The following is a 15,910-nucleotide window of genomic DNA, read 5'->3' as shown; positions in this document are numbered from 1 at the left end:
GGCAAGTAATGGTGGAGAGAAATAGTGTTATACCAAAACCTAAAACCTCTGCTTTTGCGTGTAACAGGGATATAGTCAGAACTGTGGGAGAGCACTAATAATTAAAGTGTAATTTGAGTGGCAAGAAATTTGACAGACAATTTGTCTCCTTTCGGTCTTCCCACTGGAACAATTCCTGTAGTGGAAAAAAGACTGAAACCCAGTGTTTTGTATGTTGGTGGTAACTGATAACTCGGATTTAAAGCTGTTTTAATTGATTTTTAACTTCAAAATTCCAGGTGCATAAACACTAAAAATGTAGTTGTTGTAGAACGCATAGCCACTTTTTCTGTGCACGTTGAATCTGAGTACTTGATACTGAGCTGTTTAAATTAGGAATGGAAAACTATTGCAAATTCTAACCTAGAAAAAGATCAAGTAAAGTCTCAGACATCTCAGTTATTTGACAATAATGTTTTCAATATAAAAATGAAGGGGTATTTGTTACATCCGAGTGTGAAGCCTTTAGCTGATATTCAGATCATATTCAGTGGGCCTTTCTTCAGTGGGTCTTCTTTTCATAGAGCATTCTCTATGAAAAAATTCCTCCTTCTCAATAAAAGCCAAGCCCACCTAGGTTTATATATCCAGAATTAGAGCTCTAACTAAATCTCCAGTGTAATGTAGCCTCTCATTTTGCATTAATTACAGTGTCCCTTTATTTCTACTCTTTTTACGCTTCGTAGAGCAATCTCTCCTTTTCCTCTCTCTCTTTTTTTTTTTTTGTTTATTTTGTAGTGAACATCATGTAGCTTTTGATGGGTTAAAAATAAGGCCTTATTTTTGGTAATTTTGTAGTATGAAAAGACTAGTTGGTGCATGCTGCTTTCTTACAGGGGAGTAAGCAATTTACTGACTCTAGTGCACGATCGAAGTCTAGAAGGAAAAAAAAAACAGTCAAGCAAATAAAGCCATTTCAGAAAAGCTGAAATGAATGAATGGTTTGCCTGCATGTTCTTTACAGAGGACATCAGGTTGGTTTCTGTATCAGCAAACTGATAAACAAATTACAAATACGGGAGCTGAACTGAAAATGTACTGAACTCCATAATGACATTATGAATTCATTTAATTAAAAAAAAAAGCGTAAGGAATTATGGTTACATATAAGTAAGCCTGATTTACATACCAAACAATACGATGGAAACTGTGAAAAAAATAATGAGCGGAGTACTGGAAATGTGATATGAAGGGTAAGAGCCAGCTTGGTTTGGTAGAGTGTTAAAGTTCATTAGAGTTTCTTGGAGGAGTCACTAATCAAGAACAAAAATTATCCATTTCGTAGTAGTGTACTGAGAGAGGGGGTGAATATCAAGGGGATATTTTACTGATGAAAGACTTTCTTGAAATGATTAAATTAAAAACTCTCATGGAGGAAAAATTGCGGAAGGATCTCATGATACTGAACATGCCGTTTCCCAGTTTTAGTTGATGGAACATAAGGCATCTCCCTGGTAGTTTTTTCAGCTAATCTCTCCTCTCATTCTCCTGGCTGTACATCCTGCCCTCTCATGTTTTAGCACAGGTACCCACTTGATGGTATGGTGAGCTGCTTCAGGGGATTGATTGGGCCCCAACTTAATCCAGTAAAAGAGAATAAAGCTGAGTGAGTAGGTCTTGGATAAAATCTATTGCTGTCGTTAGCTGCGTCTGCATTAGGAATTGCTGGGATAGTTATACCAGCAAATTCTGTTTAACGTGAGTGTAGTTGCTGTATTTCTGTAGTATCAGTGCAGTTCATTACTCAAAATCTTGTACAGTGGTATGACTACATTTTTGCTTGTAAGAAACGGCCCAGAATGCCAAATGGCAGATTTCTTCCTCTCACCCTCATTCACTAGATGACACAATTTGGGATGTATGACTGTGCTCTCCTGCTGTGGAGAAGTGGGCGTGTTCCTAGGGCTTAAATTTAAGATACAAGTATAGGGAAAGTCTTTCTCCACTTCCTGTGTTCAGGATGTATTGGGAGATAAGGAGAAGAATTCTCCTGGGTTTTTTTATTGAAAGATAAGCAGCAAATTTGATTATAATTGTACTGAAAAGATGCTTGTGTGTCAAAGCGAGGACTGAAAAATTCATGGTAGCAGCTGACTTGTCTTGTTTCAGCTCAAGGCTCTTTGAAATTACTGAATTCTAAATTCTCACTTACAAACTAAATATTTACAGTGCAAATATTTGTATTTTTGGTGCCAGTCCCTGTAAAGAACCAGATAATTTTTCATTGTACAAAGAACTTGCCCAGTGGCAGCACACAGTCCTGGCTCCACTTCTTTCCTGGCCTCTCGAGAGACTGGCACAGTTGTTGGGGTTTTTTTTTTGTTTGTTTGTTTTTTGTTTTGTTTTGTTTTTTGAAAGTCTGGCAAACTGCCAGCTGGTTTGCTTTCCTCTGCTATTTTCTTGTTATAATTGAAGAACAAGTGTAGGTTGGAAGGCAAGAATTTTCCTTTTGTTAATTTGTCCATCTCCTGTTACATTAACTTATGTTTCAGTTTTCTTTTGGCTTACCTGTCACTAAAATGCTGGCTGAATTTTGCAGGGTCTGGTGTTATTACATCTGGGCTGATTCCTGTGCAAAGGCCTGGCTGAGGCCTTCCAAAGCACATAGAGTCGTGGAATGGTTTGGGTTGGAAGAAACCTTTAGAGGTCATCTAGTCCAACCCCCCTGCAAGGAGTAGGGACATTTCCAACCAGATCAGGTTGCTCAGAGCCTCATCCAACCTGGCCTTGAATGTCTCCAGGGGTGAGGCATCTACAACTTCTCTGGACAACCTGTTCCAGTGCTCCACCATCCTCATTGTAAAAAGTTTCTTCCTTATATCTAGTCTAAATCTACATTGTTCTAGTTTAAAACCATTACCCCTTGTTCTATCGTTACAGGCCCTGCTAAAATGTTTGTCCCCATCTTTCTTATAAGCCCCCTTTAAGTACTGAAATGCTGCTATAAGGTCTCCCCTAGCCTTCTCTTCTCCAGGCTGAACAGCCCCAACTCTCTCAGCCTGTCCACATAGGAGAGGTGCTCCATCCCTCTGATCATTTTTTGTGGTCCTTCTCTGGACCCTCTTCAACAGGTCCATGTCTTTCTTATGTTGGGGGTTTCAGAGCTGGACACAGTACTGCAGGTGGGGTCTCACTAGGGTGGAGTGGAGGTGGAAAATCACCTCCCTCAACCTGCTGGCCATGGTTTGTTGGATGCAGCCCAGGATGCGGTTGGCCTTCAGGACTGTGCGTGCACATTGACAACTCCCATCCAGTTTTTCACCCACCAGTACCCTCAAGTCTTTCTCAGCAGGGCTGCACTCAATCGCTTCTTCTCTCAGCCTGTATTGATACAGGGGGTTGCCCACCCATGTGCAGGATCTTGCACTTGGTCGTATTGAACTTCATGAGGTTCACTGTCGTAGTTCAGCCCCGATCGGGACCAGACTACGCAGTCTCTCTCCCGCTCCCCCCACCCTCCGAGAGAACAGGGGGAGATGATATAAGAAAAACGGCTCAAGGTTTGAGATAAGGACGGGGAGAAATCCTTAAAGTTACCGTCACGGGCAAAACAGACTCGACTTGGGGAAAACTATTCATTTATTTTCTAAAATTAGCAGGAGAATGAGACAGGGAACAAGATAACCTCCCTCCACCCCTCCCTCTTCCCAAGCTTAACATTATCTCTACTACCTTCCCCTCCCGAGCGGCACGGGGCGGGGAAAAAGGGAATGGGGGTCGCGGTCAGTTCATCACGCGTTGTTTTACGCCGCTGTATCATCGTCAGGGGAAGAACTCCTCGCATTCCTCCTCTGCTCCAGCGTGGGGTCCCTCCCACGGGCCACAGTCCTCCGTGAAACTGCTCCGGCGTGGGTCATCTCTTCCACGGGGTGCAGTCCCTCTAGAACAGCTGCCCCAGCGGGCCCTCCATGGGCCACAGCCTCCTTCAGGCATCTACCTGCCCCAACATGGGGTTCTCCAAAGGCTGCAGGTGGATCTCTGCCCCTCCGTGGACCTCCATGGGCTGCAGGGGGACAACCCGCTCCACCATGGTCTTCACCACGAGTTGCAGAGGAATCTTGGCCAGGAGCCACATTACTCCTCCCCCTCCTTCTGAACTGACCTTGGCGTCTGCAGCCGTTCCTCACAACAGGCTGGCAGACGTCTCTCAGGATCCTTTTTACATCTTATTCACTTCTCATCTCCTCTCCACTTCTTGCAGCCGGGCCGGGCCGAGTTGGGCCCAGTCGGCTGCCCGGCGGGAGGCCAGAGGGTGAGGCCTGCAAGGCCCATGAGGCTCGCGCCTCCCCCTCTCTGCCCCCCGCTCAGCTGCTTCACATCTTCTCCTCTCTCTTTTTCCTGTTTTCCCCTACTTAAATACGTTATCGCAGAGGCGTTATCACGGGACATTCTGCTACCAATCAGCTCGGCCTTGGCCAGCAGCGGGTCCGCCCTAGGCCCGGCCGAGTCCACTGAACAAAGGGGAGCGACTTCTAGCAGTTTCCTACAGAAGCTACCACCTTAGGCCCCCCCTCACTAACAAAACCAGAACATTCACATGGGCCCACTTCTTGAGCTTGTCCAGGTCTCTCTGGATGGCATCTCATCCCTCAGGCATGTCGACTGACTACTTAGCTTGGTGTCATCTCCAGACTTGCTGAGCCTGCACTTGATCCCATTGTCTATGTCATTAATGAGAATATTGAACAGTACTGGTCCCAATACAGACCCCTGAGGGACACCACTTGTCACCAGCCTCCATCTGGACATTGAGCCATTGACCACTACCCTCTGGATACAACGATCTAACCAATTCCTCATCCACCAAACAGTCCATCCATCAAATTCCTATCTTTCCAATTTAGAGAGAAGGATGTTGTGGGAGACCGTGTCAAAGGCCTTACAGAAGTCCAGATAGATTATATCAATAGCTCTTTCCTTGTCCACTGATGTCGTCACTCCATCATAGAAAGCCACTAGATTTGTCAGGCAGGCCTTGCCCTTGGTGAAGCTGTGCTGATGCTCTTGAATCACCTCCCTGTCCTCCATGTGCCTCGGCATAGCTTCTAGGAGAATCTCTTTCATTATCTTCCCAGGCACAGAGGTGATACTGACAGGTCAGTAGTTCCCAGGATCCTCCTTTTTACCCTTTTTAAAAATGGGTGCAATGTTTCCCTTTTTGCAGTCAGCAGAGACTTCACCTGACTGCCGTGACTTTTCAAATATCATGGAGAGTGCCTTGGCAACTACATCAGCCAGTTCCCTCAGGACTCTGGGTCGCATCTCATCAGGTCCCATGGCCTTACATATATTCAGGTTCCTCAGGTGGTCACAAATCTGATCTTCTCTTACAGTGGGAGGGACTTTGCTCTCTCAGGCCCCATCTTGCAGTCCATCCACTCAAGAGGTGTGGGAAGAGGGGTTGCAGTCCATCCACTTAAGAGGTGTGGGAAGACTGAGGCAAAAAAAAGTTGTTGAGTACCTCAGCCTTTTCATCCGTTGTTACCAGTTCACCAGTCTTGCTCATCTTTGACCTTCCTTTTCTGGATGACATACTTGTAGAAGCCCTTCTTATTATTCCTTGCATTCCTTGCCAAACTCAGCTCCAGCTGCACCTTGACCTTCCTGACCTCATTCCTGCACAACTACACAACTAGGAGCATACCTATACTCTTCCCAGGATACCTGTCCCTGCTTCCACTGCCAGTGCATTTCTTTCTTGCGCTTTAGTTTGACCAGCAGGTCTTGACTCAGCCATAGTGGTCTCTTGCCTTCCTTGTCTGCTTTCTTACATCTGGGGATCAAGAGCTCTTGCACTCTATGGAAGATGTTCTTAAAGATCTGCCATCTCTGTTCTGCTCCCTTGTCCCTGAGGGCAGTTTCCTAGGGAGTCCTATTGACTAACTCCTTGGAGAGCTGGAAGTTTGCTTTCCTTAAATTCCGGGTCCTGACTTTACTTCTTTGCCTGACCCATTTCCCTCAGGACTGCAAACTCCACCAGTGCATGATCACTGCTGCCCAAACTGCCTCTGATCTTGATGTCACCAATTAGCTCACTTGCATTGGTGATCGACAGGTCCAGTATGTCATCCCCTCTGGTAGGGCTGTCTATCACCTGGCTTAAGAAGTTATCCTCAGTGCATTCCAGGAGTATTCTGGACTGCCTTACAGCTTGCTCTGCCACTTTTCCAGCAGGTGTCGGAGTGGCTGAAGTCCCTCAGCAGGAGAATAGCCTGTGAGCATGATGCCTCCTGTAGCTGGAGTAAGAAGGCTTTGTCAACAGGCTCCCCTTGCTTGAGTGGCCTGTAGTAAACATCAACCACAAGGTTTCCTTTTTTGCCTCCGTCTCTTATTCTCACCCATAAGCTTTCAGCTTGCTCGTGGCTATTCTTCAAAGACAGCTCTTCATACTCTATCTGTTTCTTGATGTAGAGGGCAACACCTCCACCCTTCCTTCCTCACCTGTCCCTTCTGAACAGCCTGTAGCCATCAATAGCCACACTCCAGTCATGGGATTCATCCCACTAGGTTTCCATAATAGCAACTAGGTTATAACTTTCTAGCAGCACGGTGGCTTCCAGCTCCTCCTGTTTGTTGCCCATGCTGCATGCATTGGTGTAGAGGAACTTCAGCTGGGCTGTCGGCTGTGTCACCTTCTTAGAGGAACAGCCCTTAAAACCTTTGAGGTATGTCACTGATGTTTCCCTTTTGGCTCCTATTGCCTCAGGAGCCCCTGGCTCATCTCTGTAGGGCTTTGTGTGCTGCAGTGTACCCAGCACATCTCAGAGCAACAGGCTGAGGTGCCTTGCTATTACCCCATCCCTCTAACCTTAGCATGCCATCCCACAGCTTGTCACAGACAAGCCTGATGTTATCGCCCTCCCTCTTTGAGCCTAGCTTAAAGCTCCAACAGTGAGCCCCGCTAGCTCATGTGCAAATACCTTCTTTCCCTTTTGAGAAAGGTGAATACCATCCAAATCCAGCAAGCCTGGTGCCATGTAGGTCATCACATCTGCATCTTGCTTCCATCTTGCAGTCAGCTAGGATCCAGGGATAGTGTTAAATAGGTAACAGAGAGGGGAAATTGTTTGTTTCCATATTTGGCTTAAACTGGGAAAATTGTTGTTTAAAATATTGTTTTTAAATGCTGCTAAGTTCTGACAAGACTTATTTCCTGCTCACCCTAGGAGAAACCAGAAAATGGCTTCTGTTGTGTAACTGTGGAAGGCATGTTGTTGAACCTTTTGTGTCTGAAGATAGGAAAGGTTAATTTCCAAGTTCAGGGAGCAAGAAACCTTTCCACCTGCTGAAACCGTTGAAATTCTGCCTTTGTGAGCATTCAGCAAAAAATAGCTGCTTCTTGTTTTTTAATGAACCTGTCTCTCATTTTCCTTGGGGTCTGTGGCTGAAAGGACAACCACATGCATGTGACTCTACAGTGCATAAGCGTATGTTTGACACTTAAGTGCAATTTTACTTCCCATGGACTCTCAGAAATGTCTTGCTGAAAAAGAAAAACAACCTCTCATCTGTGTTTTTCTTGTCAGATGGCCCAGCATGTTCTTTAAACTAGAATACCTGAAAACAGATGGCATGATGGCTGAGATGCTTTTGCATACTGAGTTGTTTCTTTCTGTTTATGAAATGAGAATGTCATGTAAGTTTGTGCTTCCATGTTGATTTCTTATGAACTTTTATTGTTTTGGCTAAGCTATTCTTTTCAGAGCTTGTGAAATCATCTCCAAAAGCTCATTCAAATTTTATATTGTGTTGTTGATATTGAGCTAGAAACAAAGCATCAGCTTCTGATCACTTCATCACAGGTTTTCTTCTTTCCAAAACTGGAGTGTTTGCGTTTATCCCTTATTTTAGAAATGAATTCCAAGAAAAGGGAAGATCTGGTGATAATTTTCATTCTCCTGCTAGATAAGATCTGAATAGGTGACTAAAGTCCACTCTACAGTGGTAATCCTCATATTACCATACTGGTTACAGGTGAGTGTTCGCCTAATTAGTATACTATATAGTCCTAGGACAAATCCTGTAATTTGCATAAAAGTTCTACCCCCAGGGTAGCTTCTTCCTCTTGAGGGGAACCAGTATAGATATACTGGGAAGAATATTTGTATGCCTTATAAAACATATGTTCCAGTAGACCTTTTTCTAGTGTATGGTAGACATTCCATATATGTGGAATTTCACACATTGATTTCTCCCTCTTGTCAGCTGAGTCTTAGCATCTCTGACAGATCAGCTATGGAGGCTGCAGTAGTTCATCGTATTGACTTCTGTTTCTGCACAAGGTTACTGCTTTGTTAGCAGTGGTGGCAGAGTGAGATATTTCTGTTACAGGTCATTGCGTTTAATTCGCTAGACAGACTCGTGTCTGATGGTTTGAGCACTAATAATCTGGGCTGTGAAATGGAATAACTGATATGCAAGCACCAGTGGAGTTATGACAGTCCTCCAGCCTTCATCAGGAAGGATGCAGGGGTTAGGGGAAAAGGGTGGAGGGAGTAAAAAAGGTGCAGCTTGGTCCACTGCTGCTTGCTTATCAAGCATTTTGAGCACATCTGGGCTGTTTACTCGTATGCTATGCTCACGGATGCTTTTGAGGAGAGTAAAATAAAAAAGGCTTGGTTTTCAGTGAAAGAAATCTTGCTTTGTTTTTGTCCAGTGTATGTAGCAATGCTTAAGACAGGTGGTTCTGAGCCAGCTGTGCCTAGCTGAAATGAGAAACTGCAGCTTTGTTGGGAGCCTGTAGGCTCCCAAACCCAGTAAGTTTAAGCAAGGGAATTCAGTGTGTTAGGATGCTAATAGCTCACTACTTACTTCACACTTGTTCTCCACATAGCTGCTCTTAGTACATGCAAGAGTGATGTTGTGGAGGCAGCTGAAAAGCTGCATAGGGTAAGTTAACTTGAACAAAAAATGGTCATGAGTGGTTTGAACGTTAACGTAAGAAATTATTGTAGACCAACTCTGAAAAGTACATTTGACTAATATCCACGCTTACTTACTCACGGGGACAAGCTATTGTAAAAGCATACAGTTCTCATCTAGCTAAGAACATCTTTTCTTTCACGTTCACCTTATTTGTATCCCAAAGGGATATTTCTTCCTCTCTCTTATGAATTATTATCTCCATATTTGATTTGCTGTGTGCATTTTTTGCTTCTCTTGGAGGACTGAAAATATTTCCTGAAATTTGCAATCGGCTGAGAAACTTTGTACTGAAACCTTCTTGTGGTACTTTTAGTCCCCTTATTTGAAAATTTATTTTCTGTTTCATTCGATCCTTATTATGTCCTTCTGGATTGCAGTTTCCATCCTTCTGTGAACCTCCCTCAACAAGTTTCTATTAAGGATACCTGAAGGTTCACTTGATTTGAATGGCTTTTCTTAAATTCCTGAAGGGCTGCAAACATTTCCTCTTCTTAAGTTAAGAGCTGCTTTTGATAGCCACACACATATTTATTGTGTGTAATTTTCCTGAACTACTTCAGCGCCTGTCATTTAACTTGTTATTTCTTCATTGTATGTCAGTCCTGGTAGTTCTGGAGCTGAAGCAGGCTGCATTTCACAAGGACCACTGCAGAGCTGATGAGCTCCACAGGGGTTGCTGCGCTTCTGAAACCTTCGCAGGCTCTGAAGTTTGGCGGCTGTTTGGGTCCCTGTAGAGCTCGGAGGTTCTTAGCCGCTAAAACGAGCATAATTGCAAAGTTGGAGCATTCACTGTGAAGGACCTCACCCAATAATTGGCTGTCCCAATTAAGCAGCTGCTCTTCCCACTGAATAACGTTCAGGAAGGTAAACGATCCCCTGCCCTGTAAGGTGTCCCAATTAACTGCCTTAAAATCAGCTAAGTGTCACATAGGGTATCTCTGTTCAATGAGTGAAACAGTTGCATGCATCTCCATGGGGGCTGGTGTTTTAATGACGCTCCTAGCAGGAGCCTGATTTCATACGGGATAGGAGGGCTGAAAGGATCTGCATCAGTGTTGGGGAGCTGTGTGGATCAGAAAGGTGCAGAGCTGATGGGTGCTGGTGATGAATTTATCTCCCTCTGTGCGTACTCTTGGAAATCACTGCTAAATTATAGCATTTAATCTTTGCATTTGTACTCTGCAAGCCTTTTTCTATGTATGTGGGATATTCTGCTGTCAGTGTGCCTAGACTTTGTCAGCTCTTTAGAAAAGAAGCTCTGTTATTTATTATATTTGTTCATCGCACAGAATGGAACCAAGAAACACTATTCCCTCTCTTTTTTTTTTTCCACTGTGGCAAAACCTTTTAATTTGGGGCATCTCAAAACTTTGAAGTTACAGCTGTGCAATGCATAGTGATTTCTGATGCCTTTTAAGAGGAAGTGGTTTTTTGCCTGGGTTCAGGTAAAAAACCCAGGTGCAACCTACTGAAAACGCAAAAATACTGAATCTAAAGATGCATAGAAAAAGGTTTGTAGGGAAGAAACCATCAAAGATCTTCCTCTGTTTGTTCATAATTTTTGTAGATGGTGTAACCTTATAAGATAAACCAACATTTTGGGCCATAGTCAAACAAAATGCTAGCTAAGTACTGATGTCTAAGAACCTTCCTCTTTTCTTTAAAATGAAAAGGTTTCTGTAAAACCTTCCTCTTTTTCTGTGCTTCATGTGTCTTAATTCCTTGAAGGGGAAGGGGGATTGTATAATTTCCTGCCATGACTACCTCATATTAAAATTACAATTGTAGATAAATAGAAATATACTTTATTGTTGTTCTTATAACAGCTCACAGCCATTTCCAAAGTGTGCTAGTAAAGTCTGACAAGCATGGCATTTAACAGTGTGGAGAAAATACAACAGGTGAAAAGCAATGAAGCAGTTCAAAATATTAAGGTTACTTGATTAAAACCAAAGTATTTTTAAATTCAGTGGTTTATTATTTCAGCAGAAAAAAAAAGAGGATTAATGGCATCAGTTTTAATCAGCTGTGGTATAATTTCTTACTAGGTTGAAGAGAGATTTGTCTCTATGGGTTGATTTGATACTAAATAAAAGCTCTTCCTGTTAAGGCTGGTACTCCTCTAAGGTAAGAAACTATGCCATGTCTGTTTAAAAATCCCTAGGCATAGGGTACGCTTACTCAGTATTGCAGTTTTTACATTTGATTGTGTTCCTGCACTACAGCTTCTCCGTACTGGTTTTAAACTCCTTGCAAAGCTGAGTTTGGATGCAGTAGCTGGCATGTAAAGTACAGCAGCGAGGTCTGGGCTCATGGCTCCTGTTGCTGACCCTGGTAGGGTAGGGTGATCTTCAGCAAAGAGGTGTAGTAACAAGCAGCTGGACAGGTCCAGAGCTCTAGTACCAGCCTGTTCTAGTTGTAACTGAGTGGAATAACAGTACTATCAGCCAAAGTTAAGAAGCATGAGAAAGCATTCCTGATTCTGGACCCAGGCAGGCTTGCTGAAGTCAGTTACAGTGTGTCTGCATGTTGCCCTCTGGATCTTACGATCTGGGATTGCCCAGCATGGAGCCGATGGGGCACAGGCCTGTACCCCGCTGTACAGTAAACGTGCTACATACATATGACATTTTTCCTTAGAATTGAAAGGGTAGTATAGATTTGAATTTTAAATTTTTATGTTCTTCTCTTTTGAGCTAGAATTAAAATCTAGATTCCTGGATTTAAATTTTATAGCAAGGTATAACTAGGTGAGAAGAGACACAAATGGAATGGTGGTCTTCTGGTGGTATCAGAATGCCATAATTTAGCACCAGACATTCCTTTTCAGTTAATATTTTGCTTCATCCTGTGGGCTTTGGTCATGGTTTTTTTTTTTAATTTTTAAAATTGAAATAATTAAACATGTTTGAAGAGGATGGAAAGGAGGGAGAATGACCCTTACCTGGTCTGTATGGCTGGCTTAGCATCATTCAATAAGTATGTATGTTGTAACATCTTCCTTTCTTATGGTTTCCTTATGGATTACTTACCAACCATTATATAACGAAACAAAAATCTGTAAGCCTTCCGGAAAGGAGGAACCAGCACACATGCGAACAGATTTATATTACCTAGAAGAGGGCTCCCAGATCTCTGTAGAAAAATCTGTAGAGACACCTCTGCAATAATGGGAATGTATAGCTGTGTCCGTGTTTCTGTCCATCCCCCTCACCCTCACTGGGTTGCTAGCTAAGTCTCCCTCCCCTCGTAGCAGTTGCAGTTAACTTAAAGCATGGTTCCCACAGGGGCATTTGTTTCAGCTATTTTACACAGTTCTTCCTGTCGCCTCCTGCTGTTATAACTGGTGGCTACGCCCTGTACTTGCTCAGCTGTTGCAGAAAAGGGCCTAAGTGCACCTTCTGAGGAAAAAAGTGACTGTTGTTGGCCCCCATGCTGGTTGAGGCAGCCACAGAAACCTACACCCTGTGTGCAAGTGGAAGCGTTCGTGGAGCTGTGTGCTGGGATACATTCAGACTGATGACTGATTTTTAGCCGAGACCTGTTCCTTGAATCCAGTTTCCTCTATGCCATATAAGCCCCATACTGGAAACAAAGGTGACCTGCAAGAAGTTGCTTAAAAGCAATTGGTATTGAAATAAATAGTTATCAAGCTATAACCTGCCTTGCTTTTGCAGTGATGAAAAACTCTGCTTCCCAAGTGAAGCACGGCCCTTAATGCCGTTGGCTGGAGCATGGCAGGTTCCAAAAAGTTTTAATGGAGACATTAAAACTCATAGGCTTTCAAGCAAGGTGGAGGAAAATAAACAAGTGATAGTGGGGACAAAAAAAACCTGTTGTAGAAACTAAGCAGAGGTCACTGGAGCTGATTGGAAATGTTGCTGAATTTTAAAGCCAGCTCTGTGTGCTCCTCTGACAAATGAAACAGGCCTGATTTTGTGAAGTCCAGGAAGGCTTTTCTTTGTTTACCAAACTTCCCTTACCTGTTTTTGCTTGAGCAATTGCAGCATGCATGAGAGGTGAGAGGGAGATGGGAAAGAAGATGAGTCTGTATAGCAACTGATGAGCTGTTTCAGCCTGAAAAATCAGTCTAGCAGGGTGGCCAGAGCCTTGGAACCTTTTACACTTGATGAAGTATTTGGGAGGCTAGGACTTGACAACTGGGGCAAAGAAAGGTCTTTTTAAAGAAGTTGAAATAACTCTCTGTTTTCTTTTCTTCTTTCTCACATGTGCTCACTGGTGAAATGTTACCTGACTTTTTTTTTAATTTTTTTTTTTTAGTATATTTTTCTTATTGCATAGCTTGACCAAGTGACTTGCTACTGTGCTACCTATCTGAAAATTACTCAGCTTTTGTTTTTTTCTTCTTATGGAAAACCAGTTTCTCTGTAGCACTCATTCATGCCTACATGAATTTCACTTATTCTCTTATGATATTTGTGCTCTATGTTTCAGACAGGCATTATGCTCCATAAAGAATGACTCGTGGGATCGAATAGGATGATATTTGTGTTAATCAGCTGCATTTCTGTCTGCAGATAATAGCTGTGGATTAAAACAAACACACTGTAGACATTAATTAAGGGGGAAAATATGACATGGAATTTCCTGACTTTTTAAAATTAAAAAAAAAAAAAAAATTCTTTGCCCAAAATAACTTCATCTGCAAGTGTTTCTTAAATGTGTTGCACACTTGTTTTTCTTTAAAGGATGGGTGGCCAGGCCTCTTCACATGTGGGCACCATATAGTGACATAATGTGATTGTGTGATGATCTGGGTTAGTTTAAAGGCTTCAGATCTTTCCTCATCTGGATTGTTTTGACTGAGCCATGTTAGGGAGCACAGATACAAGCAGGTATGCTGGCAGATGTCATGAGGTTACGAGAAGCTATTTAGGACAGTAGTCTTCTTGTCTATCCCAGCTGCAATAACAAAACAGAGCAAGCACCATGGACACACTTTGTCTGATCTGTTTATATTATATGTTACTACTGTTTAGTTATGCATTCTGTTAACAACCCACAAAAGTAAATCTATTTTCTACCACCTGCAGAAAAAGGACAAATATTCTTGCCCCCTACTAGTCTCCAGCCGTAATAAAGTGGTTTCCCTTGCTTCACCTCAGTCTTGAATGCAACTAGGTAACTTCCATCCCCCACTACTTCTAAGTAATGTTTAAATATGTGCCAGTATATGCTAACGTTTTAAAGCTTACTTGCTTTCTCAGTCTTAAAAGATTTTATGGAATGTTTTGCCCAGTCACTGGGTGCAAACTGTGCTTCTAAACATGTTGACTTAGCTGCCTGTCTCTGAATTTCTCTGGAAAAAAAGGACATGAATTAGTCTTCCATCAAATCCACTTCACTGCCTCACGTGCAACCGTGATGTCTGCTGTAGGTCCACACACCTTCTTTTTCCATTTCCCCCCAATGCTCTGACCCATGTTAAAGACCTATTTTTTTTTTTCAAGTGTACTTTTTATGTAAGAAGTCTGTAATACCTATCTTTGCTGTTTAATGTTGAATTCTGAGATGATTGTCCAGTTGGATATCTCCAACTTTCTTACCAAGGAAGGAAAGAAACATGTGCAAGTATAACATGAAATAGTACTATGGGTTTTTCTTCAGCTTTTTGTAAAGTAACTTTGTTCTGTTGTATTCTGTTGTTCTACCTTACCCAGTAGAACAGAGCTCCACAGACATTATCTCTGCAAAATAGAGAGCGCCTTTACCTTTATTGAAAGTTTTAGCCAGTGTTCCAGTTATGGATTTATACATTATTGCTTTCTTTTTTGTCTTTTTTTTTTTTTTTTTTTTTTTAAATAGGTTCATGTATTGGACAGACTGGGGAGAAGTGCCAAAGATAGAACGTGCTGGGATGGATGGTTCAAGCCGCTCCATTATAGTCAACACGGACATATATTGGCCAAATGGACTGACATTGGATTACGAGGAACAGAAACTTTATTGGGCAGATGCTAAACTGAATTTCATCCACAAATCAAATCTGGATGGAAGTCATAGGTAAGAAGTTTTGTTTGATCTATATAATGCGGTGCTTTTCTTAGAAGATGTTGCTTAAGCAACATCATAAGCTATGTTGCAGGAAATTGTCACATCAGCACTCAACAAAATTTTAAGCAAACTAGTGCTATCAGAAACTTTTTATCCTTTCCCATCCTCCTCTTTTCAAATCTGTGAAGTTGAATGTGTGCTCCTTTTTGCGGTATCCTATAGCTCTCACTGAGCCTTATCTTAGGACCAGTCCCATCCTGAAAATCTTGAATCCTGTTCTTGTGGAAGACTATGTAGCAAAATTGTCCCTTTTCAATAGGTCTTTTGTGCTCCTTTGCTGTGATACTCAGAAATGCAGAAAATAATCTGAAAAAAATTGATCATCATATGCTAGTATTTCAGTTTCCTTGATACTAGGAGTTGGGAAATTAATGGAAAACAGTCTTTACAGAGAACTATGCTATAAAAAGACTGTTTTCCTCTAACAGCTTTATAGCAATGATATAATTTTCTTTGATACAGTCATGGCTACTTCTTAATTAAGGGCTTAACTGGTACTTTGTATATATGCATTTATCCTTAATTTGGACGATGACCCTCTTCATTAAATGTGATAGCTTTGACAAGTACTGTTTGCACACACAAATGAATCACAGTTAGCTTCTGCCCAAGGTATCATATAGAGAGACAATTCTTTGAGGTTATCCTTTGAAAATTTTTGTGATGCTTCAGCTGGTTTATCTACATATGAAATATCCTGTCTCATGCTCTTCATTCTGACCTCTGAGGGACTTGTCCTTTCTTTCACCACAAATGTTAATCTAGCATAAAGAAATTAATCGTATTGACAAGATACGTGTTTTGTGTGGACTTGTGAGTAGGAATCTTTGCAGCACGCATGAAACATATCCACTGTCTTCCTGTGGTATTT

General features: G+C 42.3%; 1 protein-coding gene across 1 annotated transcript in view; it reads left to right on the top strand.

The window, feature by feature from the left end:
- Positions 1-15,910, top strand: part of LRP6 (LDL receptor related protein 6) — a 134,851-nt gene that overhangs the window by 44,752 nt on the left and 74,189 nt on the right. The window contains exon 3 of the mRNA XM_086758108.1: positions 14,791-14,988. Coding sequence (XP_086614234.1) covers positions 14,791-14,988 — 198 coding nt within the window. The remainder of the gene's footprint in view (positions 1-14,790; positions 14,989-15,910) is intronic.

This window comes from Chlamydotis macqueenii, chromosome 1 (genome assembly GCF_036417535.1).
Source record: "Chlamydotis macqueenii isolate bChlMac1 chromosome 1, bChlMac1.mat, whole genome shotgun sequence".
Classification (NCBI taxonomy): domain Eukaryota; kingdom Metazoa; phylum Chordata; class Aves; order Otidiformes; family Otididae; genus Chlamydotis; species Chlamydotis macqueenii.
This window is presented reverse-complemented; position numbering and strand designations above follow the sequence as displayed.